Source organism: Pelodiscus sinensis, chromosome 5 (genome assembly GCF_052426305.1).
Source record: "Pelodiscus sinensis isolate ZL-2025 chromosome 5, ASM5242630v1, whole genome shotgun sequence".
NCBI classification, from domain to species: Eukaryota; Metazoa; Chordata; order Testudines; family Trionychidae; genus Pelodiscus; species Pelodiscus sinensis.
Genome location: NC_143056.1, coordinates 83,168,205 through 83,194,573, shown reverse-complemented (window position 1 = coordinate 83,194,573; position 26,369 = coordinate 83,168,205). Strand labels below are relative to the sequence as shown.

Genomic DNA, 26,369 nt, shown 5'->3' with positions numbered 1-26,369 from the left:
GCCCTTCGCCCAGATGTTGTGGCAGTGAGGGGGCGATGGTGTGCTCTGAAATCCGAGATTTGGTGGGGACCCTGGAAGGAGGCAGAGCAAGAGGAAAACAAACACAAGAAAAACAGGGAGAGGAGCAGAAATTTCAGAACCTGGGTAGGAAAGAGCAACCTGTCCTCACAGCATCTTGGGCAAGGCTCTGGCGTTTTTGTTCCCCTGGTCCTTCCAGTGTCTCCCCTGGTGGAGTGAAATGCTGGTCTCCCAGTGATCCCCACCTTGTCTATGTGCAGTCAGGCTCCTCAGGTGGGGAGGCAGGTGCCCAGTGAGCGCCTGGTGCAGCCCTGCCAGCTCTGAGGATCAGTGCAGGGAGACAAGCCTGCCTTGCTTGGTGCCCCTTCATGAGCTTCTCCCTGTGTGTTTGGGAACTCGCTCCAGCACCATTACCAGGCACAAAAGCCCCTATTGTCCCAGGCTGTGGGGGATTCCCAGGGAATGGTTCAAACCGAAAACAGAGACACCAAAACTATGCTAGTAACAGCAAAAACGCAGCCTGGAGCTTCAGGAACAAAGAGTCGACCTCGGGCGGGGGTGGAAAGGGGAGAAGGGGCTGAGAAAGGAGCTGGAACAAAGCCATGTTTATAAACAAGTCCCCACTGCTTTGCCCTAGCACTCAGGGGCTCCTGGAAACGTAGCCGGTTGGGTCACAGGCTTAGCACGTCAGGCCCTCTTCTCTTCCTGCTCCACAAGGCACCAATGTACCCGCCTGTAATTGAATTAGCTGCACAAAGGCATCTCTCACTGCAGCCGCTGTGCTGCTTACAGTGCCCCTTGCTGGAGAGGTCTGCCACTGCAGCAGCTCCCTCATGACTGACGTGTCTATTCACTGCAGTGCCTCCTGCTGGGGGAAGAATCTGGGACCAGCTCCTGGTTTTCACTTTCCCTCTGGGCCCACCCACAGTGACAAGTCTTTTTGCAGTAGCTGGGCTCCTAGTTCGGTTCTTCCCCACCCCCCAGGCTCCAAACTCTTAGTTCAGGGCTAGCAGTACTCATGAAAGAGCACAGTGCTTTCTGCAGGGAACTCCCCTCGGAAGGCTAGGAATGGCCACCTGTCGTCCTTTCCCCCAGGCAGAGGGAGAACAGCGCATCTTTCCGACCGGGGTAGCACCCTGGGTGCTGGGGAGAAGAAGACTGTTTGCACAAAGAGGCTGGTCTATCAGCCAAGCACAGCTCTAGCCAGGGACTGCACACAGAGCCACAGGAGATTGTGCAGTGCCTCGCTGAGGCTGTTCCCTGCCTGAGGGAGACCCCTGTCAGTCAGACCCAGGCACAGCACCTCGGCCCAGGCCTGGAGAGCCCACTCCACACACAGGCCAGGAGTAAAGATTTGCGGCCAGGTGTGCTGTTCGCAAACACTCCCCACCTGGCAGCCTCTGCGGGATCCACATGACCAGCAGCAATGGGCACAGTTGCTGCTCTGGGGGCAGGGGAGGCATGTTCCCCATGGCCCTAACCTGCAATCCTCAGGCACCTAACGGGGAACTGCCTGCCTGCCTGGGAGACACGCGCACACAGCACCAGGACAATGGAAATGCTGCCATGGGGCGACCCAGCTAGCACGTCCCGGGGAAGGAGCATTTGCAGGCAGCACTGTTGGTTGGGACTTTTGCAACATTCCTAGCATGGATCATCCCAGCCCTCGCAGGGCAGACCACGCTATGGCGCCGTATGGCGAGGATACTCACAGTCCAAGAAACACCACTTGGGAGACAGCTTCTGAGATGAAAGCGTCTTTACTTTGGCTCCATCCCCTTCCTGCACAAAGAGAAGCGAGTGACATTTCCTCCATTCATTCCTGCACTGGGAGTTTGGGCAGGCTCAGACTTATGGCCCTTTGACAGAAGCGGTTTGCACCCAGGCATGGCATGGGAGACAGTGGGACACAGAGGGCCATGGCACAAGAGGCAGAGAACACAGGCACGGCATAGGGTGCAGCTGCAGACAAATACACCAAACTAACTGGGGAGGTGTTCACAAGCCCACACGACTGGCACCACATACAGGACCGATAATCCAGGAGGGAAGGGAGGTGGTTGATACACACCTGAAGGAGCAGGCACTGTAAGGAAGGGGGGCATGGAAGAAAATCCTGCGAAGAGGTAAGGGGGGGGTTATCACATTCATTCAACTGCCTTCCTCTCTCAGCACACACCTGTATGAGGTGCCAGCCCCTGCCACAGCATGTACCTGCCCTGATCTATGCATTCTCAGCACTGAGCCCCCACACCCCTTGGGTTCAGAGTTTCATGACGTGCTCCAGATGGAAAATGAAAGGGGGGCAGAAAGGCAGCAGCCAAACCCGAGAACTGGGTGTCCCAAGCTGCCCAGCTCCTGTGTCCTCAGACACATCATCAAAAGCATAAGCCAGGAGACAGGCCAGGCCACTCCTAGGGCCCCCATCCCTTCCAGCTGCAGGAACTTCCCCAGGATGTAGCCAGAGTTGCTTCCCATGACTTCATGAGAGGGACGGGATTGGGTAAGGGCTGAGATATTAGGCCAGGGGAGCACAAGATACAGACCAGGGGCCGGCCCCGGCCCGCCAAGCTTTTCAATCCAGTCCACAGACTATTGCGCTGGACCCACAGGCAGGGAGCAGACCCAGGGCTCAGAGCGGCTCGCTGCTCCATCTGCCCGTCTATGCTGGGGGAAAAGGGGCAAGCTTTGCATGTTGCAAACCCCCTCCTTCACTCAAACTGCCTCTCAGACCCCACCCCCTCTCCTGCACCCCAATCCCTTACCCTGAGCTCCCTTCTGCACCTAACGTCCATCCCAGACCCCACAACCCCTCCACAGAAAAGTGCAGCCCTTGACCACTTTCCAAAGCCTTGGATGGCCCCCCACCAAAACTTATTACCCACCCCTGTATTAGGCCCTCACCAAACCCATCACTATGGCTGTCCAGCCACGTGTCTGTGAGTGTCTCCTCCCCCCCAGACACCTAATCCAGGCATTGCAGGGACTGGCACGTGAGAAATAAAGACAAGCAGGAGAGGAATAGGCAGGTTCCTGCATGCCAGCCCACACAACCTGTGCTGTCAGTAAACATGGCAGATTGCGCCTCTCTCTGTGGTCACTAAGGGTGTGTCTAGACTACATGCCTCCGTCGACGGAGGCATGTAGATTAGCCAGATCGGCAGAGGGAAATGAAGCCGCGATTAAAATAATCGCGGCTTCATTTAAATTTAAATGGCTGCCCCGCTCTGCCGATCAGCTGTTTGTCGGCAGATCGGGGCAGTCTGGACGCACCGCGCCGACAAAGAAGCCTTTCTTCATCGGCACAGGTATGCCTCGTGAAACCAGGTCTACCTGTGCCGATCAAGAAAGGCTTCTTTGTTGGCGCGGTGCATCCAGACTGCCCCGATCTGCCGACAAACAGCTGATCGGCAGAGCGGGGCAGCCATTTAAATTTAAATGAAGCCGCGATTATTTTAATCGCAGCTTCATTTCCCTCTGCCGATCTGGCTAATCTACATGCCTCCGTCGACGGAGGCATGTAGTTTAGACGTACCCTAACAAACCAGACAAGGGTCCTGCAGCACTTCCTAGGTCACAGGTAGCCCACTCTCTGGCTGTGCAGGGCCCCTGCAGGTGAAGCCAAATCCCTTGCAGGAGGTAGGGAAGAAAGAAACCAGGGTCCAGGGCTGGTGCAGTGCCTTGAGGCACACCCCTGGAGCTCCCCAGTCTGTGAGAGAGAGGAGAGCTGGGCAGGGGAAACGCATAAATCCACAGGCACTAAGAGAAACAAAACTCTCTGCCCCCCGAGGTGGGGGCTGAGGAGCTCACACTAGTACAAGAGGGGAGAGAAAGGGGCACCCAACAGGGGGAGACGGACACTGCACTGCACCCAGGTTTGGGGGAGGGACTAGGATTTTGTTGATATTCAGAGCAAGACAAACGCCTTCTCTTTCCACCTACCTATTGGCCTCTCCTTGCCCAATGCCTGGAGGAGGGCTACAAGGCAGGATGGAGGAAGGGAACTAGTGAGGCTGATACACAGGAGCTGTCAGACTCAACAGATCAATGGCCCCTCTAGCCTGGGATCCCGCCTCCATCAAAGGCCAATGCGGGAGGCTCAGAATGCCAACTGTGTGAGGCTACAATAACCAGGAGCTCAAGAGACCCCTCCCCTGAGCCTCCCTCCCCTCAGCAAGCAGCTCCTACCCCATAGGCAGTGCCTCACCTCCTGCAGCCTCTCGATGTGGGTCCGACAGACCTCCAGGTCACTATCGCCCGGAACCACAATGATCCCTAGGGGCACAGCTGAAAGCAAAGCACAGACATCTCAGGGAGCTGCCTGCTGCTAGGGCTTCTACCTAGTCCCTGAGAGAGCACGGCCACTCGCCAGAGACATGCTGAGAACAACATAACATGGGGCTGGCCACAGCCACCCAGAGACTACAGTTCAAGCATGCAACACTCTATCTGCAGCCCACATGGCTTGGTTAGGGCACAGCTGCAGCCTGCCAGAGCTGCCCCTGTGTTCAGTGCTCAAGAGGCCTCGCCCACCACCCCCAGGGATGGCACACTCCTAAAGTCCCCAGGCACTTGGGCTGGCCACTCACAGGCTTCCTTGAGCTTCTCCTTGTCGTAGTGAAGTGCCTCATAGTCGTGCATGCTGATACGGTTCACCCGGATTCGCAGCCGCTCAGGCACTGGCTGCTGGCTGCACGCAGGCCGGAGGAAAAGGGAAAGGGTTAGAAAGGAGGCCCTACAAGTGTAGGCAGGAGCACCCAGCTACACTAGCCTTGACTCCTCCAGCGAGAGGCAACTGAGGAAGCTAGGCAAGAGCACTGGCTTCAGGTGCCAACTTAGGGAGCTCCCAGCTATGCAGCACTTGTCTCTCCCAGCCAGCAGCACTGTAAGCAGAAGCGGAGCTGCACTGTTATGGCTGGCTAGGGACACAGGGCAGCGCTCCCAGCCACCCCAGGACTTGACTCCCCCAAGGAGTGGTGCTGGAGGCTGTGCGGCAGAACCCCTTGCTAACCCAGTTCCAAAAGCAGGTGAGAAGGGGAAGGGCTACATTTTTTTGCAGCTGATGGCTGCCATAACTCAAGCCACCCAGAATAAACACTCCCCCTTGGACTGGTACAACCCCCCTGTGCCCTTTGAAGCTGCGTCTGGGGCTCCCAGGGTTTCCCTGCGCCAGGTGAACGTACTCATTGAGCAGGGGCATGGAGTTGCGTCGCTTGGTCTTCTGCACCATATTGGCCTGGTTGCGTAGGGAGATGTGAATGCAGGAGGCTGCCAGCTTGCATGGCTCCCCGTCCACCTGCATAGGAATGGCCTTGGCTGTGGTGAGCATCACCTCCTGGCACTGGTGCAGCCGCTCTCCATGTCCACCCACCTGCAAGGCAGCCTGCAAACAGAACCAGGGTTACAGCAGGGCTGCCTGCGGGGAAGAGGCTCACCAGTCACACCTCACAGCAGCACCACTTGGAGTCACAACCACACTGAGCTTGGAAGTGAAAGGAATCATCTTCACAGCCTCAAGTGAAAGGAATCATCCACAGAGACTAGCACACACTGGAGCCCTCAACTGCGCTCTCAGCTCTGGAGAGGCCCTGAATGGGGAGGCAGGAGCAGAGGCGTAGTGAGGGTGTTATGCACCCAGGGGCAAAGGAAAAATTTGCACTTCCCACTCCTGCCGCCACCACGTGGCAGGGCCCTGAACCTGGTGCACAGCTGAGTCTGACCCTGGGATAGGGGGTGGGGGGAGGGCAGAGGGGAACTTGTACCGCATCTTCCCCCGCTCCCTCCAGTTTGGGGCAGGCTGCCACAAGCACTAACCTGCCAGCAGAGATGGAGGAGGGTTGGGCTAGGAGCAGAGAGGCAGGGAGGAGGCTCCAGCTGCCGGCAGCAGGCAGAGTAGGAGCAGGGGAGAGGGATGACAGGGGGAGCAGAATGGGATTAAATTGGCACCTACCTAGCACGGTGCCCAGGGGCAACTGACCCCTCCGGCCCCCACGCTACGCCACTGCTCCCCCCTCCTGCGGATCTATCATCTTATGCATGTGCAAGATCTGTGAGAGCCATCCCACAGATCTGCAGTTAGTGTCTGTGGCACCTGCTTCTGGGGGGGGGCGGGGTGTCTCAATGCTGCCACATTTCACTTCCAAAGAGGGGGCTTCCCAAAGCAGACCCTTGCTGCTGACCCCCAAGACATCCACAGGTCCAGTCTCCTTTCAATGGGCCCACTTCCCAGGACTCATTGGTCTTGGATCTGGCTTCCATCCCCTCTCCAACCCTTGCAACTGCCTAGAGATGCTCACCTTCCACCTTATCCATCCCCACCTCATTCACTCCACAGGGACAGTCTCTACTTCACTTGTTTTAGGGACTATTCTACCACGACGTAATACAAAATTTCCATGTAAAAGGACTCAATACAAAGCTAAAAACTTCAGTGAGAGAATGATTAATACAGAGACGTATCTACATCTGCTGCAGGGAGACACCCTTGCCTGTCTCCAGCCCTCTCCCCCAGAGTCTACAGCCCCATTGCAAAGTGCGGGAGGGGAAGGAAAGGGGCTGAGGCCCAGTCAACGGGACTGAAGCAGTCATCACAAGCCATGCCTGGGAGCCATTCCCCTGTCCATTGCTGGTACTGTGTTGCTTCAGGTATGCTGAAATGCAGTCACCTCTGGGGTGGGCTGGACAGCTGTTTAACACCTGCACAAGGGGTTTCAGGCAGGGGGCAGTGCAGGCTGCCTTCCTGCAGAGCCCCCATCAGAACCACTGTGCTCTCCTGGCTTAGGAAAAGAACAAATAGGAGGACTGGAAATTAACCCACCTAGTCTCACGTCCCCTAGGCAGAGAATGAGCCATCTACACAGAGAATGAGCCATCTACATTAGGCCCCAGCTGGAGTATTGTGTCCAGTTCTGGGTGCTACATTTCAGTAAACATGTGGAGAAACTGTAGAAAGTCCAGAGAAGAGCAACACAAATGATGAAAGGTCTAGAGAACATGAGCTATGAGGCAAGGCTGAAGGAACCGTCCTTGTTTAGGTTGGAAAAGAGAAGACTGAAAAGGGACAGGAGAGCAGCTTTCAAGTATCTAAAAAGTGTCATAAAGAGGAGGAAGAAAAATCGTTCTCCTTGGCCCCTGAGGATGGCCAAGGACAAGAAGCAACAGGCTTAAACTGCAGCAAGGGAGGTTTAGGTTGGACATTAGGAAAAACTTCCTGCCTGTCAGGGTGGTTAAAGACTGGAATAAATTGCCTAGGGAGATTGTGGACTCTCCATCACTCGAGATATTTAAGAGCACGTTAGACAGACATCTGTCAGGGATGAGCAGGGGTCGACAAATAATGCAATCTACTTGCCTGTGGTGAGTAGATTGCAACCTGGAAGAGCCGGTTTCGGGCAATCTGCGCATGCGCAGATCGCCGGACGGTGCGGCTGTTGAGCGGGGCTCGCCGTGGTTCGGTGAGCCCTGGGGATGAGCTAGGGCAATTCAACTTTGGAAGCACTGATACTCACAGAACATGCTGAGGGCCTCAACTTAAGTGTGGTTGCATATATAAGCATATATATACAAATAGCTTCTCTCACACTGACAGGCATGAATCCAATGATTAAGGCAAGACTATACAACACACAGGCCCCATTTAAGTCAGTTTTGCTGATATTAATAAAATGCAACATTTACCCGATCTCCACCCATATGACAGCACTTTTCACGAGCAATGACAGTCCAAGAATTTAACTACTAAAACGCATCTCAACTGAAGACCATTACATTGACTGCTTTTTTGTTTTGGCTCCCACCCACAAGCTGTGTGTTGATCCCCACATAAACCCAAACCTCACCACAGGCCGCAAACAAACTGGCCATGGGCAGCATGCGGCCCACGGGCCATGTGTTGAGTAGCCCTAGGTGCTTGGTCCTGCTGTGAGGTCCAGGCACTGGACTCGATGACCTCTTGAGGTCCCTCTCAGCTCTAGTGTTCTATGATTCTATGCTGCCTGCATGGGGTTAGATAGGGGCTGGTGCCTCCTAGAGGGGACGGGTCCCCAGAGCCCATCCATACCTCTCTGTGAGCCAGCCTGTGCCCACTGCCCTGGGACTGAACCGGAGCCAGCGTACCTTAGAGAGGCCCTCTAGCCTCCTGTGCACCAGTGGGATTTTTGTGCCAGGCCACTCCCTCAAGTGGATCCCTTGAACTGGGGGTCAGGTCAGGCCCTATTCTCTCCCACACTGTGGAGTCCCTGGGACCGGGCCCTGTGGTGCCTCTAGGCAGGTGTTGCGGCGCGAGGGGAGTGAATTGGCTAGGTCCGAAGCATTCCCCCCACAAGGCTCAGCAAGCCTGGGAGCAGGGCTGAGCGGGTGGGAGAAGTGGGGGCAGGGGATGGCTGCCAGGTATCAGTCTCTGCCCCTCACTGCCGTTAGTTGGGCTGCACCATGGGCTGGTGGGCAGCTCCCAGGACTGTCTCCTTTGAGCAGAGGCGGCTTGATTGCAGCACGAGCTAGACAGGGTGTGATTGCTGAAGTCCCCCCCCACCCCACGGTTGTTCCTCACATTAGTCAGATTGCAGCGAGCCAGGTTATGCCGGGCTGTGCTGCAATCACATCTTCGCTACCCATGTAGACAGCCCCTGAACCACTGGAAACTGAGCTTCTAGTCCAGCCTGGTGTGTGACCTCAGGCATGTCACAGCCCCCACTGTGCCTCAGTTTCCCCAGCTGTAAAATGGGAACAATACTAGCCTCCCTGGGAAAGCCCTCTGAGTACTACCAATGGGCAGTGTGAGGGTTGGTGAGGATTAGCTTTGGTCATGTGGGCTTGGTACCGTTCCAGCGGGCGGATGGTGCCATCAGTTGCTTGACAGCACTTTGTGTCCATATGAAACCCAGTGAGGTGGTCCAGTTACAGGCAGGTGAATGACAAAGTCAGTGGGCAGGGAACCGGGTGCCAGGTGGCAGGTCACTGGCAATTCAGTGTACAGGGAAGGGGGCTCCCCACGCCTCAGCTCCCAGCTCTTGCAGGCGGAGTTCACAAATTACAAAGCTCCTCTTGCTTCCCCGCCAGCCAAGCTATCACTTTACTCGGGGTCCTTAACACGTGCTGTCCCTTGCCTTGGCTGGGCACTGCTCCAGGGCGGACCTGGCTCTCCTAGCCCAGAATCACAGAAGTGCCCAAAAAGTGGGGTTGGGGGGCACAAGCACCTGGACCTGTGATCCCCCACCCTGCTGTTCTTGCCCCAAGGCCCCACCCAAACACTGTCCCACCCCCCCAAAATGCTCCTGAGCTACCTCTTCCTCCCAAGACCCACCCCCCACTTGTGCTCTCCCCTTGTCATTGCCTGCCCTTACACACCTCTGGCCCCTCACCCCCTGCTCCTGCCCTCTGGCCCTGGCCTGCCCGAACAGGGGCTGCTGCTGGAGACTGGCAGGTTTTCTACCAACTGATGCCAGAGCCAGGCACCCCCAGTGTCTCCCCCAACCAAATCCCCCTCCTTCAGAACCAGGCGCCAGAGGAACCCTAGGGCTGTTGCTACACTTCAAAGGCGAAAGTGACATGTGGAGCCCAGGGTCAGCTGGGGACTCCCCCACTGTCCCTGGGCTCCTGTGGCGCTGCCACTTTGAATCGCCTCAAGGAGCCGGACGCTGGGCTCCCCGCGGTGTTTCAAAGCATCCGCGCAGCACTGAGCCCAGGGGCAGCTGGGGACTCCCCAGCTGATCCCGGGCTCTGTGAGGTTTTGCTGCTTTGAAACCCAGCGTGCAGCCTGGGGAACACCCTAGTTGGCCCCGGGCTGCACGGGGCTTTTCAAAGCAGCAGCACCGTGTGGAACCCAAGGTCTGGCCCCAGGCTTCAAGTGGCACTGCCGCTTTGAAGAACCCCCTGTTCTTCCCCCCACTTGGTGACTATCTGATAGGGGCGGGGGTGGGGGAAGCAACTTGTTGACTAGTCCTTCACATCCCTAGTTCTCTCCCACTGCTAGCCACATGGGCACAGGATGCAGGTTGGCGAGTGTTCTAGGGAGGGCTGCTCCTGCACACAAGGCTCCTCTGTTGCTGGCAGAGGTCCCCCGCAAAGCTATAGATGGGGGGCGGGTGCCCCTCCAAGGTGCTGATTCTGAGCCATGCTGGCTGCAGACTGGAAGGTCCCACTGACTCAGGGAACGAGTCCCGCCTGGAGCTCAGGCACAGATGCATTTCACATCAAGGTCCCAAGGAAGGAGGTGGACACTGGGGGCAGGCAGAATGCAGCATCCTGCAGGCCAGAACCCACAGCTCCCTTGCTTGCTGCCAGTGGCTGAGCTGACTTACCAGGGATGTCATGGTAAAGCCGATGACCTCAATGCAACCATCATCATGGCGCTGGGGCTCGAAGTCATGGTGCTCCCCAGGGTTGCCCCAGGGCATGGTGCCCGCACAGTACCTGCAGAGAGACAACGGGAGCAGAGTACCACCTGGGACCAACAGGAGGGCTCCTCAAATGCCAGGCAGTGAGCCCAGGCTGTGCAGCACGCATAGGCACTGGAGCCACTCACCGAGGAATGTTCAGAAAGACAAGGCACTGGGGCTTCAGGTCCTGGATCTTGGGCGTCAGGTCTGTTCCATCACACTGAAAACAGACAGACAGACTGCAGTCGGACACATAGGCTGGCTGCAGAAGGGCCCAGCCCAGCCCAAGTCGCCTGGGGGAATGAAAGCCCCATTGCCTTCAGAAACGGAGTTGTCGCCCTGCCGCACTCAAGCCATGTCACCAGCCCCAGGGGGATGATCCCAGACACTCACCACAACTTTGACGTGCTTTGCCAAGTCTTTGGAGCTGCCCGTGAGAAAGTCGGAAAACGCCGTCTGCCAATACAAGCGAGAAGGTTAGTGCCTGGAGACTCCGTCTCTGAGCAGCAGCTGGATCACCCAGACCCTTCAAGTTTTATTGGGTCTCAAGTCAAATCCCCGAGGCTTCTGAGGTTGGGCAAATCTTCTTCCAGTGCTCACATTGCCCATCTGGCACAGCTGCAGATGCACCTCACGCCTGTGAGAACCCACATCTCGGGACATCTCCCAGCTGACAGTGAACTCCAGTCCTAACTTGCAGCCTCCCCACCTCGTGTCGAGGCTGGGCCTCCAGGAGCTGCTGTGATCTAGGGCTAGGGCACTTTCTTCTCCAGGTGGGCAGTGACACTGGGGGCTTGGATGGCCAATTATTCATGGCAAATGTGATTGGGCCCAGAACAGGAGCAACACCAGCCTTCTCTATGGGAGGCAACTAGGGGAGGGCATGAAACAACATGACATGCAGTCTAGGGTAACACAGCTAGTCCCCCAAAATCCCCAGATCCTTAATGGGAAGGACAGCACTGGGAAGCAGAAGCAGCCAAGACTCAAGAGGAAGGAGCAAATTAGCTGGTGGGGGTGGAGGTGTGGGTTGCACTGCAATAGGGTTGTACAAAGAGTAATGCAAACTGGGGACTGCGTATGCGGCGATCCCTCCTAGGGCAGAAGTGGACAGTCACCCTCTAATGCAGGTCTGGGAGGTTGAGTCTGGGCTCGGCTCCTCAGTACAAGAACACACTAGAACAATTATCATGGGTCTGGAGGGACAGAATGACCGGGGGAGATTAAAAGAGTTGCTCAAAAATCTTGTTTGTAACTACTCAAAGAACGTAGCTTTGGAACTACCTAAGAGTAGCTGGAGCTTAGACAGTCAGCCCTTGTCTCCATGGAGTCCCACACACTCACCCCAGCATAGAACATTTTATTGCGAAACCGGCTGTTAAATTTCTCTGGATTGGCCTCTGGGGAAAGAAAAGAAAAGTGAGTGTCATTCACGCACTGCTGGGAGCAACTCAGCTGCCTGTTGCCCCACACCCCGCCTCACTCTCTCAGGCTCCCGCCCGCCCCAATTCTCTAGCCACCTTTCCCACTCTCCTTGGCTTCTTCTTCCCCTCCCACTGACTTGCACGCTCTCCCCTATCTGATTGTTCACACCCTCTTCCTAGCCACTCCCCCTTCCCCTCTCCTCAGTTGGTTCCCCTATTGCCATCTCCCTGCCACAAAGTGTTTCAAGTGACCACACATGGGCACCCCCAGCTTACAGCCCTGCTTCCCTCCTGCTCACTGCTCCCTCCAAATCCTGGGATTCTCCCACTGTGCGGCCCTGCCACTTTGCATAGAAGGTACCAGCCAGCTCCGCTCCAGCCCCCACCTACCTCGAGACTCATGGAACTCCAGCGTCACACGAGCATCAAAGCCAAGGCTGAAATAGTTATTGAAGACGTCGAGGGGAAGCTGAAGGGGGAAGAGAAGATTGAGGCTGGGAACACTAGTACCAGGGCATGGGGCTAGGAATGTGCGTTACTACAAGGGAGTGACCCCACGTCACTAGCCAGCCACAAGCCATGTACAGGGGCCGCTGCCAACAGAGTGAGGCAGAGGCAGCTACTGGCCTGAGAAAGGGATATACCGAGAGGGAGGGAGTAACCCTTTCTGCTGCCCTGAGTGCCCTCAGTACAATATCCATGCAGGCTCAGCCCTTGGCCCAGACTCAGCATCCCCACAGGCAATGGGGATGCAGTGTCCAGCCCAGAATGAGCAACTGCTTGGGGCCTGTTTCCATAGGAACCTTCAGGAACCCAGAGAGGGATATACGTCTCCCCCTCACCAAACCCCGTCCCAGCTGCTCTGTACCCCTTCTTGCAGGGTCACTCTTGGCTCACCACACCGAGTGGGACTCAGGAGTCAGGCAATCTCTGCTCCTTGAGACACTTGCTGTTCTCAGGATCTTTGCACCAAAAGGAATGGCCTCACAGTGAGTCTTCCAAAACTCATGCAGACCTACCTCTTTGGGCCAGCTGTGGCCACCCCTAGCCCATAGGAAGCAGGGAGAAACCTCTGAGCCATGAGGTGAGAAAGTGGAAACGGGGGCGGGGGGGAAGAGAGGGATGCCTGCCCTGTATTGTATCCTGAGGGAGCAGAGAGCTGGCTGGGTTGGGGACAGATGGTGAAGGCTGGCCCGTGGTGGAGGAGCTGTGAGTACCACCCACCAAGGTGCGGGAATCTCACCTTGTCTGTGGCTGTCTCATCCTTTTCCTCAGGGTTCACCTCGGAGTTTGGCTCCACCTGGAGATTCCAGCGATCGAGCTGCACAATGTTTCCCTCTTCCACGTGCGAGAGGATCTTTGACAAGGGCTCATCCGTGTAACCCTATAGGCCAAAGCAGAACTCAGTGAGCCGCCCAACTAGATTCCCCTACTGGGAAAGAAGGGGTGCGGGGCCAGCTGCCGCAGAGCAAAGAGTGGGGAGAACGCAGGGCTGGGACACACTACTGTGTAACCTGCATCCCAGGAGGTGCCATCTCTGGGGCCAGGGGGTGTTTGCCATGGTGACTCTCAGCCCACCACAGTGGCTTGTCTGATGGCACAATTGGTTACTTCTCACAAGGGAGTGGGTTTCTACGTACAGCTGATGCCTGGGGAGGGGGGGCGGAAGAGGAGGTGATCTGGGGAGAGACCAGGCCTCTGGGTGATGCCCACACCACAGGGATCCTCATGCGCAACCACAGGCCAGTCCCAGCCTTCTAGAATATGCGCCGCACCTCCAGCACACAACCCCACCTGCCCCTTGCCGCACTCGCCTCTGCTGCTGGGAGCTCTCTAGCACACTGCGCATGGCTCCCACATGGCAGAGCATGGAGCACGAGCAAGAAAGCTCCCCACGCCAGAGAAAAGAGCTCAGCTCTATCTCCCTCCCCCCCAACGCTGATCCCAGGGCTCAGCTCCCTTCCCCAACACATCAAACCTCTGTCTGGCCATCATAGTTCATCTCCCTCCCCTCTTCCAGCTACCTGGGCCCAAGCTCGGGAGCCAGCAGTACCAGGGTACTGCGTTCTATGGCTTTCCAGTGCAAGCACCCCACGCTGCACCCTTCCCCCAAGTCACTTACCCCACCCCAGTTCAGTGTCCTGGCTAGGTCATTCCCGGTCCCCAGAGGGAGGATGGCTACAGGCGGAGGTGGGTTCACGCGTAACTGGTCCAGGATGGAGAGGATCCACCCCACCTGGCCAAACAAACAGGGAAGACACCAAAGAGGAAGCTGGTTACTTCAGAGCCCTATGAAGTGACCAGCTTGCGGGGGGAAGAGAGTGTTTCCAAGAGCCAGAAAGAAGGAGGACATGGAGACTGGGACTCCCCAAGCACCAACCGTTAGAGGAGATGCTCAGCTATTCCCTGTCAATGCTCCAGAGTGAGGGGGCAAACCCCATCTTTCTACCCAGTGTTCTGGGGAAATCCCTGCCCTGCCTCAAATGGCACAAGTGATGCTTCCCAGAGGTGGCATCTCACACAGTTCGCACCCTATTGGTGCCCAAATATGTGTCACTGCCCCCGTACAGTGGATGCTGCCAGGACCCACAGGGCTGAGAATCCCCAATGCAATTGCCCCAAAGGCTGATCTGCACCTTTCTGTACCTAACCACACTGGGGCCGTGTCCACACTCAGGGGTTCTTTCGAAAAAAGTACCCTTTTTTCGAAAGAACTTCCCCTGCATCCAGACTCAAGCCGCGTTCTTTCGAAATTATTTCGAAAGAACGCGGCTTTTCTTTCGATGGCGGTAAACCTCGTTTCACGAGGAAGAACGCCTTCCTTCGAAAGTTCCTCTTTCGAAGGAAGGCGTTCTTCAATGTAAAGAGGCCGTCTTCGAAAGAGAGCATCCAGACTCGCTGGGTGCTCTCTTTCGAAAAAGCGGATTTCCTCTATCGAAAGATCCGCCTGCAGTCTAGACGCGATCTTTCGAAAGAGGCTCTTTCGAAAGATGCTTTCGAAAGAGCCTCTTTCGAAAGAAGCCTGCAGTCTAGACACAGCCTGGGAGCGTGATAGTTAATCTTTCCAGATTGCTGGAGCCAGAGCCAGATGGAAGCCTGAATTCTGGCTCCAAAACTTTGCCTACCCAATGGCTGCGTTAGCAGCTCATCAGGAGCTTGAAGGCTGCAGCTAATGGCATCAAATGAAGACGTACAGCCGCTCTCATCTCTAGTGTGGAGACGCAGCCCACAACAACTACTGGCCCTAACAACCCATGCAGCTATTCCCTGAGATGCATGGCATGCTGGCACCTGTAGTGTCTGAGGGCCGAGAGCCGTATAGTAGCATTTGGGAGACCCATTCTGGATTAGAGTAAGGAAGCCACCACCTCTCTTGGAAGGGAAAGGAGATGGATTCAGGCACCAGCCACGTGCCTCAATAGCTCTGAAAGCACTGAGCGGTCAAGGTCACTCACCGTGCCATCCCCCCCACACGCCAGGATGCGCAGGTTGTGCACTTTCCGATACATCTCCAGCCTGCAGGGAAAGTGGAGGGGATCAGGCAGGAGAGTCACTGAGATGCTTGAAGCTGCAGCTATGAAAATGCACTGGCCCGCGTCTGCAATGGGCTCCTCTGCCAGGCTGCCCATTGGAGGAGTCACAACTCCATGCCTGTCTGTGGCCCCCTCTCTTCACCCTACAGCCTCATGGCATTGGACACTCGAATCAGCGGATCATCACAGGCTTCTGGGAAGGGAACCCAGGTGCGTTACCCCCGTTATGCGGATGGAGAAACGCAGGCGTAGAGAGGGAATGGGACTGGCCCCAGGTCACAGAGCAGGGTAGGGGCAGAGGTGGGCATAAAACCCAGGTACTTAGCCATTCGGCCATCCCTCCTCCTGGGAACACAAGGGAGCCAGGGCTGACTGAAAAGTCAAATGGGATCAGTCCGCAAAGACACTTTGAACCTGCGCTTGCTGTGCAGCCACAGAGCTCTCCCCAAGGGCCTTTCCTGGAGCGTCAGTCCCTCACTAGTGGCCAGCTGGAAGGGAAGGGCCCAAGGCTCCTATTGGGAGACTCAGTGGGAGAAGGGGATGTGTCACTACTCACGCCTCTTTGGGGCCACCTTGGCTGAGGTCAAAGACTTGCCGTGGGTTGAGATACCACATGAAGGACTGGATGATCTTGGCCCCCTAAAAGGAGGAAAGATGTCAGGCAAGAGGATACAGACAATACCAATGGGGTGATGGGGGTTCGGAGGAAGCAGAGTCTCAGACAGAGTTGATGGGAATCGACAGTCCTGGGCAGTCGGGCCAGGCCTGGCCTCAAAAGGAGATGGTAGGGAGTAAGTTGGCATCACCCTGCCTGCGTGTGTATTTGCAGCTGAGACATCACTGAACTTGCTGGATTCTCAACAGTTGGGATGTGAGGCCTCCATGGAGCTGGTTTCCCCAGAACACGCTGGAAAATGTTCCTACCTGATTCCCACCACTCTTGGGGTTCACAAACACCAGCAGCGGCTTCATGAGTGGGGCTGGCGTGGGCTTGATGACAAAAGGCTTCCAGCGCCCCTCCTGCAAGAGACAACACAACACCATCAGCAACCTCGGGCAAACACCAGCTCTCACCTGCCACAATGTAAAGTCACTGAGGTCTGAAGTTGGAGACAAAATACTGCACATTCCAACCATCCCCAGGGTCCCAGCATGGAGATCACCCTCCCCAGCTGCGAGGCAGGAGCAGGATCCTCTCCAGTGCCCTAGAACTGGGATCCAGCTCCAGTGGGAGTGGAATCCACATACCAGCCTTTCTGTTCTCTTGTCAAACACGCCTCTGAGATATCTTACAGTTGCAAATGACCCTCCACCTCATTTGCCCATGCTCTGTGAACAGAGATTGTCCTTCACCAACACCCATTCCTGCCCTCCAATTCCCAATTAGCACCAGCCTCATTCTCTGACCTCTGCTCCCTTTTTGCTGGATTTCCGCTTGAACGATGTCCTCTTCTTTTTCTTACTGGACTTCAGTGTATTCTAGTAAAGGAGAAAAACCACGTCAGCAACTGCTGGTCGAGCAGGAGTCACTGATTAAATGGGACCAAAGCCCGAGGGGCAACTAGCCTGGGGGCGCCGGACCCGCAGAATCCAGGTTGGAGGGACAACGACAGCAGCATGAGCCCCCAGGGTGCATGGCTCCTCGATGCGTTGCAGCATAAAGCACGACACCTTACTGTGATACTGCAAGGGAGAGAGAACGCAGCACTTATTTGCTCAAGCATGCTCTGGGGAGCCCAGCTCTGCACACCCACAGCACCATCAGGGGACGCTGCAGGAAATGCACCAGGAGCCTAACAGCGTGAAGGCTCCCAACAGGAGGTATTGCAGGGAAAAGGTGGGAACCTTGCTTGAGAGAGGCTATATCTACATTACGAGGCTTTACTGGAAAAAGGTACAGAAAATGCGCTTTGCAACTTTTTCTGATAGTTTTGTCAGAAGAGCCTTTTCTGAAACTTGGCCCCTCTACACTGGGCCAAATTTCGGAAAAAAACCCTCATTCGGGAGAGCCCTTCTTCCTCGTGGGAGGAGAAAGAGGGGGCTTCCGAAAGAGCACATCTGCTCTTCCGCAAAAAAAAGCCGAAGCGCAGATGCGTTCCCTGGACGAGGCAGAGTTTTTCCTGGGATTCTGTATCCCAGAAAAACCCCGTAGTCTAGACATAGCTCCAGCGACTCCAATCCCAGCCTTGCTCAGTAAGAGGCATTGTCAGGAAGGGGGCAGGAGCAACAGCTGGAATTTAGGCCATTACCTTGGCCGATGTACCCAGGGGAGGGCTGCACTCACCGCTTGCTTACACCAGGAGCAGCTGATGGCTACAATCTCCTTGCTGTGAAAGGCAAACTTCTGCTGGAAACCCTGCGGAGAGAAGGAGGTGGGTCTCGTGAAGCTCCCGACAACCCTCCACAATGCAGCAACTGGCCCACAGGACGGGGAACTTCAGCTCCCCAGCTAGGGCAGATGTTAGCCACGAGAGTCTCTCTGGAAGTGGGTTGTGCTTGCGAAAGCTCATGCTGCCCTCCACGTGTTTTGTTAGTCTTTAAGGTGCTACTAGTATATTGATGTTGTTTAAGTTTTTCCTATGCAGCTAGTGTACCTCTGTCTCTGTCAGAGTATTCCCCGTCCACAGGCCTGGCATTGGGGAATTCCATGTGCTTGGGGCAAGCTTCCCTGGAACAGAGGGAAGGAGCCAGCCAAAGATGCCCACGGAGCCCCCTCCAGGACAGACTGGATCCCCTGGGAGACCACTGTGGAAATCCTATGACTGGATGAAGATGGGGACTGAGGGAGTGCTGTCTGTGCTGCCAGTAGGGCGCGATACATGGAACAGCAGGATTCCTGGCTGTGAGGGAGCTGCCCCCTCCCATCAGAGACTGAATGTCTCCTGCTCCACATGGTTCTTCTGTCAGTTCCTCACCCCGACCACTTCCCCACCTGACCGCAGCTCTTCTTCAGCCCCTCTCACCTTTCCACACTGCCTGCACTTCCCTTCCTGGCGTCTCCGGTGCACCCAGTGATGCCGGACGACTATGGGCTAAACAGAAACACAAGGGCCAGGTTCAAAGAGAATGCAGAGAATGGTGAGGACATAATCCTGTTAGCACACTGCTCAGCTGGGACCCCCAGTGTTCTGACCTCCTCGCCGGCCCATATGGAACAGAATCTCCTTGGCAGCCCCTTTAGCAACGAAAGGACACTGCAGAAGCCCCTGAGAACATCTTAGTCCAGATACCGGAGAGGTTCAGAAATATGAGCACTCAGCAGCGGGCACCTGACTGAGATGCCAGGGTCCTCATCCCCCAATGCCTCTCTCAACAACCCCCAGGAGAAATCCAAGCAGGCATGGAGGAAGCCCTATTGTCAGGTGCACATCCCAGGTTTGGCCTGGTATATTTTTGGAACAACGAGAGACACCCAGTTCTCCCTAAACAGACAGCAAGTTTGCTTCATGAAAAACGACCTCAACCAGGCTTGGTTGAAAATGCTGGAGAGAACTCAGCTTCTTTAGACAGGAGGGTAACATGCTCATTACGCTTAGTCACTAGCGAGCATATTGTGATTTTGTATCCTATGTAACCCTTTATTTCCAGTGGAGCAAGGGAAGGACTCTACAGAAAATGCTCAGAGGACTGAGGGGGTTGGGCATGTGCCTATCACTAACCTGTAGAGAGAAAATGAGGCCTGCAGAGGATTGGAGGGAAGTGTTTGCCTTGCTGGAGGCTGGTGGAGTCAGGGAGCGGACTGCAGGCACAAACCAGGTTCCCTCACCCTAAGGGCAGGTGATAGTTTAGTGCCTCACAGTGCTGGGTATCCTGGGAAATGTCACATTTCTGACTAATAATCAAAAAAAGGAGATGTGGTGAATCCACGCTGCTTCCCCCATGGCAAAGCATTTCTCTGCCAAAGGCCTCATGGAAAACAGATCAACCTTGCGCATGGCCCTAGCAGATACCCTGGATCTACCTGCAGCCCTAAACAAAGATGATGAAGGCAAAGGACTGAAAGGGCTGAACTCCACACCAGAACAGTCACCAAGGAGAGAAAAACCAGTTACTCACCTCCATGTAACTGCTGTTCATGTCCATTCCACTCAGGTGTGTGCGCGCACATGTGCGCAATAGCCAGAAGATTTTTTCCCCTAGTAGCCATAGGGTCACTCTGAGCACTCCCTGGAGTCAGACTTTCATGGTGCCCAATATAGAGCCTTGCCAAACTGCCACCCCCTCAGTTCCCTCTTGCTGGCTACTCTGACAGATGGGAAAGGTATTGGAATGGACATGAACACCATACCTTGAAGAACAACAGTTACAAAAAGGTAAGTAGCCATTTTTCTTCTTTGAGTGCGTGCTCATGTCCAGTCCAATCATGTGACTCAAAAGCCCAAATTCATACAGTGGGGTTGGAGTCTTTCACTAACTGGAGCACTGCTCTTCTGAAGGCCATTGTCTCTGGACTGCTGGATAATTGCATAGTGTGCGGAGAAAGTCTGGATGGAAGAGCAAGTTGCCACACTACATATTTCCTGTGCTAGGAATGCTGTGGACACGTGTGTGCGTGCGTGTGTACGCACACACGTGTGCGCACAGACAGTGGAGATGCAGGAACTACTGCCAAGCTGTAGCACTCAAGTAAAGGATGCTATTCATGATGAGATGTGATGAGAGGACACAGACTGACCTTTCACTTTGTCTGCCACAGCCAAAAATAACTGGACTAGTTTTCTAAACGATTTTGTTCTCTCAATGGAAAAGGCCAACACTCTTCAGTCATCTAAAGAGTGGAGTTCCTGCTCTATGATGCTAGAAAGCAGCTTAGGGTAGAATATCAGAAGAAAGATGTCCTGGCTGATGTGAAACTGACACAACCTTTGGGAAGAAAGCAGGATGAGGCTACACCTTGTCCTTATAGAACTGAGTGCAGGGAGGCTCTGATGTTAGGGACTTGAGCTCGGACACCCTCCCAGTCGAGGTTATCATTGCCAGGAACGCCACCTTGAAAAAGAAGTAGAACAGGGAGCACTTTGCCAATGGTTGAAATGGAGGCTCCGTGAGTCTGGAGAAGACCGGGTTAAGGTCCCAGGCAGGAACTAGATAATGGACATGAGGGTGCAGACTGTCGAGACCCTTCAAAAACATTCTCACCAGCGAGTTAGTAAACACTGAGGGGCTCTCTGCACTCAGGTGGAAGGCTGATATGGTAGCTAAGTGGCACCCTTACTGATAAGAGAAGCCCCTGCTGCTTCAGATGTAGGAGGTAGCTCAGGTGCTGCGTCAACCAGACTGAAAATCTCTTCCATGTGGTCAGGTAGGTGGCTTGGCAGTTTCCTGGACTTGTCTAACCTGGTGTGAGCAAAAAAGCTCTATCGGGTTCAACCAGGGAGCTTCCACACCAGGAGGTGAAGGGACCTGAGATTCAGGTGCTGAAGCTGACCGTGATCTTGCATGAGAAGGTCCAGGAAAAGTGACAAGGTGACTGGTGCCTCCCTGAACATGTCTAGGAGAGATGCTGATGGGGCCAGGCAGGTGCTATCAATATGACCTGAGTTTATTCCCCCAAGATCTTGAGCAGTACCTTCTGAATGAGCAGTATGGTCGGAAAGGGATACAGAAGAGAATCTCCCCAATGGAGGAGAAACACATTCACAGTGGAGCCTGGGTTACGATTCTGGAAGGAGAAGAACTGCTGGCATATCCTGTTGTGTCGCGTGGCGAATAAGTCTATTTGGGGAAAGCCCAACCTCTGGAAGATTGAAACTGTGATGTCTGGGCAAAGGGACCACTTGTGACTATGAAACAAGCTGCTGAGGTGGTCCACCTGCTCATTATATACCCTGGTGCGGTACAACGCTTGCAGTTGTATTGAATATTCTACACAGAAGTACCACAGCAAGAGAGCTTCTAGGCACAGGGGAGAAGAACACGCACCCTCTTTGTTGATACAAAACATTGCTGTTGTCGTATCCGTCATAATGGATTGAATGGACATTCCTCTGTCTACCACATGGAACACTCAGCAAGGTCTGAGGTGATACAGGGCCATGCACAGTAGAAAGGAGACAGTCGGGATGAGAAGGCAAGGCAGGGTGGATCCAGATTGTGGTGTGGTACATCATCCACAACTCTGCCTTCAAAAGGCCGGTTTGGCCCCTGAAGATGACTTAGGGTAACCTGAGCCCTGGCCAGAGGGTTCCTGCAACTTCCTCCTGCCACTACGATTTCTCCTTCTGAAGCCATGCTGATGGCTCTGCTGACCGAAACACTGTTGGGACAATGGGGAGGGGGCGGGAAGGAAGTGTCTCCTCTGGATTGACAGAGTGTAGAGGCCTAATGGCTGCTCTAGACCTGTGATTCCTAACCTTTTCCAGATGGGGACCCATTTTGACAATTCAGGAAGACTTGGTGACCCAAGGCAATTCAAAAATGGGGGGAGGAAAGGGGGCAGAGCCAACTGAGGAGACACTTGGCGACCCTTTTGAAATATAATGGTGACCCATATTTGGGTCTCGATCCATAGGTTGGGAAACTCTGCTCTAGACTCTTTAAAGCTGTTTAGCCTTGTCAGTTTTCTCTGAGAAGAGTTTCACTCTCAAAGGGAAGCTCTTGGATAGTTCACTGCACCTCGTAGGGAAAGCCTGAAACCTGGAGCTATGAGCCCCTCAACATGGCTACTTCTGTAGCTGCCATAATATTGGTGTCCTCATCAACTGCAACAAATGCTGCCTATGCAGCCCTGTGCCAGCGCCTAATGGCCGCGCGGTGGCCAATCTACCCTTCCCAAGCCAGGGGAGTACTTTTAGGGAGATGAAAGGAGGAGGCATTCCCCCCAGCTTTTACAGGACGGTGAGATGGGAAGGCTTGTTTCTTTCCTCTCCCTCCACCCCCAATTTTAAGCCTCCATGTGGAAGGGGGAAGGAAGGGACACAGAGTAGGGAGCACAGGGAAGGCTGAGTTTGCTGCTTAGTGCAAGAGCACTCTCTGCCCCCCTTGCTCCTGAGCAGCTGGACCAATGAATTCTGGGCTTCAGAGCACTGTCAGGGTCTGAGATCTAACCCCTATTTCCTGGCTAAAGGCTGGCAAGGTAAGTTTGAGGAATAAGGGAGCTCAGATACCATAAGGATGGGCACCTTGGAAACAGATTAGATTAGGTTCTCTATGGGGACCACAGAGGAAAGATCTCCAGCTATGCTTCTAATCTAAAAGCTACCATAGTAGCTTTTCAGGTGAACCCTAGATGTGTGTTCCCATGGAGATCCCTGGCCTGTGTCCTACCAAAAGCTCCTCTACACATGCCTACAAGTTTGCAATTGCCCTAGGACTAGTTTGTGTGAATACTCACCAGTTCCCACCACCCCCAGCTTTCAGCACCACGGAGAGCTCCATATCCCTAGGGACACAGGGGGTCCGAGCTCCTGGCAGATAGAGGCTGCTCCACCTCCCAAAGAACAGCCTCTGTCTGCAGTGGGCCTGGGCCCACCCCAGAAAAAGCAGCCCCCATCCACAGGGTGTCCCAGCTCACTGTGGGAGGTGGAGCAGCCACTGACCATGGGGAGTTTGGGCCCCTGCAGCTGCTCCCTGGGGCCAGCCTCTATTTGTGGTGGGCCCAGGTTTGTGGCAGAGAGAGATTGCTTCGTGGCAGCCTCCTGTCCCCCTCTGCAGCAGCCTCTGTCCATGGGGAGTCTGGACCCCCGCAGGTAGGGGCTGCTGCTACCCTCTGCTGCTGCCTCTGTATCAAAGACAGCAGTGTGGGGTGGCAGCCGGTCTGCAAAAGAAGCAGGTTTTTAAACGGCCTTCCCTTGTGGACCAGCTCCCACCTACCACCCCACACTGCTGTCTCTGATACAGATGCAGCAGTGGAGGGTAGGAGCAGCCCCTGTCCATGGGGGCTAAGAATTTATTCAATTACCCGATATCTAACATCCCTAGTTTGCAGGAAAGCTCTTGAGGGAGGCATTACTGTGTTTCTCCAGAAGACAGGGAGAGGCAGCCATTTATTCCTTCCTAGGTAGCAGGGTAGGGCACGCTGGAGAGATGGCAGCAAAAGGTACCATAGAGGAAATAGAATCAGGGCAGATAGGGAGCCTGCATTAGCCGCAGGAGGTATTGGGATGGTGAGGGAGGAAATGATCAGTAGGGCCCATGGGCCTCAGTTTGAGAAACATGGGTTTGACGTGCTAGAGTACATGTTTAACCTGGCCTGGACACAGCCCTGCAGTACAGGCTATAGGGGACAATCGTGCCCTAGCTGGAAGAAATGGAATGGATTGGACTTAACAGGGCATACAATCAAGAAGCCCTACAGGTAAGGGGTACCCAGGGGTTAACCAGGGTCAAGTTCAAGTCCTCTGACAATAAGTACAGCTAAACCGAACTGGGGCAGAAAAGCAAAAACTCTCCTCTTCCCCGAAACCTCCACACACCTTCTCGAAGGCCTGCAAAAGTTCAACTGTTTTCTTTCACTCTCCCAGGGCCAGCACTAGGTGGTCTGAAATTCCTCCTGGAAAAGTTTGTCTTTGAGGTGTCTCAGGCCTAGCCTCTAGGCCAACGAGGTTCTGAGAATGCAGATCCTGATTGACCAGTAGCAGATATTCCCTGAATGATCTGAGATTCACCCTACAACAGTAGCAATCCTGTGAAGATCCATTTCAAAGAAATGCCCCACAGGATGGGTGACTATGCCTCTTCAGTGCCCAGGTTTCACAGGTAGCACAAACTCAGGGGCTTGTCACATTTGAAGACAGCTAGTCTGTCTGTGTCTTCCACAACAAACCAAGCTAAGCCCTTCACTGGCACCCTGTGCCCTCTGCCACCAAACTAGAAGATGATGACAGGACTTCCCCCTGGCAAACACTGCAAGCAGCTCTGCGATTCTCACCTCCCGAACGTTCCTTGATCCTGACTCCCTGAAGGAAGGCTTGCAGCGGAAATTTATCTGCAAAATGTAACACACACAAGAGAAGAGTCAATGAAACCATCTGCTAAAGGAGACCTACTGGAGCTGAGTTCTGGCCTGGGAGACTTGGGATATTTGATCCTCATCTGACCCCCTACGGAATGAACAATTTTCCGGCCCTTGGGCCTAAAACACTCAGCAATCTGCTAAAAGTCTATTTCCCCACTAGACTGTCCTGTTAGGAAGCACTTGCCTGTCATGACAATGGCTAGCCAGAATAAATGGAGTTCAGCGCTGGCCCCACCCTGAATGCTGCCCAGGTAAGTGGCAACCAGCTCTTCAGGAGTGGCCTGTACTGGGCTTTACTCACTTTCTCCAACTGCTCTATGCAGGGTGTATGCACTACGATTTTGCAGGCTGCACACTTGCGTCTGGTCAGGGGTTTCTGCTGAAAAATGGAAAAGATCCCATGTTAATTAGGGATGTAAAAATCTCGCTTAATCAGTAAACCAGTTAAAGATTACGTTTGCCTGGTTAACCACTTAAATGGCCTCCATCCGTGGCGCGGTGCGGCAGGCCTAGCGGGGCTGGAGTGGTTCCTTGTGGGCCCGCTGCACCGCGGGTTTTTAATTTACACTTGAGAAGTGCTGGAACTTCACTCACTTCTCCATTCCCAGGCAGGTGCTCCGGAGAGCAGCACCTCAGTGCTCTGCAGGATGAGGAAGCCATAAAGAACAAGCGTGCCCCTAGGATCACTGCAGGTGAAAACCTCCTCCCTTGAACTGAATGCCCCAGCCCCGCCTGGGACAAGAGGCGAAGGCACTCTCCACGGACCAGTCAGACCTCAATCTCTTCTGACACTGGCACCAGGCAGCCCATCACTGCCACCTGGGGAGGTGTTGGTACTGTCCCTCAGACCAAAACCCCAAACTCATTTCACCCAGACCAATGGACATGGATGGGCATTGTCCTCACAGCTGTAGCGACCCGCCCTTAGAGAGGGACGGCTGAAGTGTCGCTGAAGGCACTGCAGGGTGCAGGCTTCCAGCCTGCGGCTCTTCCTTTTATTCTTCCTGGAAAGTTCTGGAATCAAATTTTCTTTTGGGGCATCGGGGGTCGCTAAAGCCCTGAGCAGAATCTCTGCATCAACTCAGCCAGCTGGACCCTAGTCGCAAAGATACTCAGCTGCCAGCACAGAGGCAGCAACTTTCCAGACTCAAAGCAGCAGGCAGAGTCTGGAGCAGAACATTTTCCATCTCCCTCGCTGGACCCCAGAATGCCTGAGAACTTCCTCTAAGCCCAGGCTGAGTGCAGAAAGGGATCCCCAGATTTCTCCACTAGGTGGCAGCGCAGTCTTTTACTTAGCTCAAGCTGAGCTGACGATGGGGATCACTGAGCTGGACTTACCAGCATCTTGGCCACACAGTTCTGTTCCCCCACATAGCAGAAGTCCCCAGAGACGCTGGTCTCAAACCAGATGTGCTCCCCGTAGATTGCAGTCTCCTGGAAGGCACAAGATACTGTTGCACTTCTCCAATAGGTCACAAGAGTCCCAATATAGGACCTGGTCAGGGATCCCAGCAGTCACCTCCAACATGAATAACCCAGCTGAGCATCCCAGGCCCACAAATACATTGTGCTACACTCTAGTCAGCTGCAGGGGGCTTATGAAGCACCACTGGCTGCCATGGAGGTCTCATTTTCTGGAGAGGACACATCTAGGAATCTCACTGTGGTCCAGACATGTCAGAAATGGAAAAGTACAGTATGTAGGATGCTGTCCCATCTAGCTGTAAACAATGGGCTGTCCAGGAGAGGAGTCTCTTGAGAAAATCCACCTCATTGCTAGAGAGTTTTCCTAAGATTCAGCTTACATTTTCCTTCACTTCCCATCATCTGCTCCGCCTCTGTGTCCCACCCCAGCCTTACTGGCAGATGGTCAAATCCCCATTCACTGCTGAGCTGAACCAGACAGCTCTCTCCTCACAGGTCAGTCCCTCCTGCTCTGAACACCCTTCCATGTCCCAGGTCGAACTATCCCCCCACTCCCTGCTTCCAAACACAAGGCCTCTGGGAATGAGGAACACAGAGCAGAAGGCGCGACCCCAGTTAGGTGTCCCCAGAGCTGTAC

The 26,369-nt window shown here is 54.6% G+C and overlaps 1 protein-coding gene across 9 annotated transcripts in view; it reads right to left on the bottom strand.

Moving 5' to 3' along the window:
- DGKZ (diacylglycerol kinase zeta) overlaps window positions 1-26,369 on the bottom strand; it is an 89,253-nt gene that overhangs the window by 17,107 nt on the left and 45,777 nt on the right. For 6 of the 9 annotated variants that reach the window (XM_089778562.1, XM_089778560.1, XM_089778559.1 and 3 more), the window contains exons 4-25: window positions 25,646-25,741; window positions 24,609-24,686; window positions 24,221-24,277; window positions 18,315-18,383; window positions 17,636-17,707; window positions 16,918-17,034; window positions 16,759-16,830; window positions 16,276-16,371; window positions 15,908-15,990; window positions 15,274-15,334; window positions 13,941-14,054; window positions 13,062-13,202; window positions 12,209-12,287; window positions 11,739-11,794; window positions 10,788-10,850; window positions 10,541-10,614; window positions 10,317-10,428; window positions 5,202-5,401; window positions 4,608-4,708; window positions 4,226-4,305; window positions 2,090-2,134; window positions 1,731-1,800 (exon numbers count right to left, since the gene is read on the bottom strand). In XM_089778562.1, the coding sequence (XP_089634688.1) occupies window positions 1,731-1,800; window positions 2,090-2,134; window positions 4,226-4,305; window positions 4,608-4,708; window positions 5,202-5,401; window positions 10,317-10,428; window positions 10,541-10,614; window positions 10,788-10,850; window positions 11,739-11,794; window positions 12,209-12,287; window positions 13,062-13,202; window positions 13,941-14,054; window positions 15,274-15,334; window positions 15,908-15,990; window positions 16,276-16,371; window positions 16,759-16,830; window positions 16,918-17,034; window positions 17,636-17,707; window positions 18,315-18,383; window positions 24,221-24,277; window positions 24,609-24,686; window positions 25,646-25,741 (1,936 nt within the window). The remainder of the gene's footprint in view (window positions 1-1,730; window positions 1,801-2,089; window positions 2,135-4,225; window positions 4,306-4,607; window positions 4,709-5,201; window positions 5,402-10,316; window positions 10,429-10,540; window positions 10,615-10,787; window positions 10,851-11,738; window positions 11,795-12,208; window positions 12,288-13,061; window positions 13,203-13,940; window positions 14,055-15,273; window positions 15,335-15,907; window positions 15,991-16,275; window positions 16,372-16,758; window positions 16,831-16,917; window positions 17,035-17,635; window positions 17,708-18,314; window positions 18,384-24,220; window positions 24,278-24,608; window positions 24,687-25,645; window positions 25,742-26,369) is intronic. The other 3 variants (XM_075927589.2, XM_075927590.2, XM_075927588.2) reach the window with 1 other exon arrangement.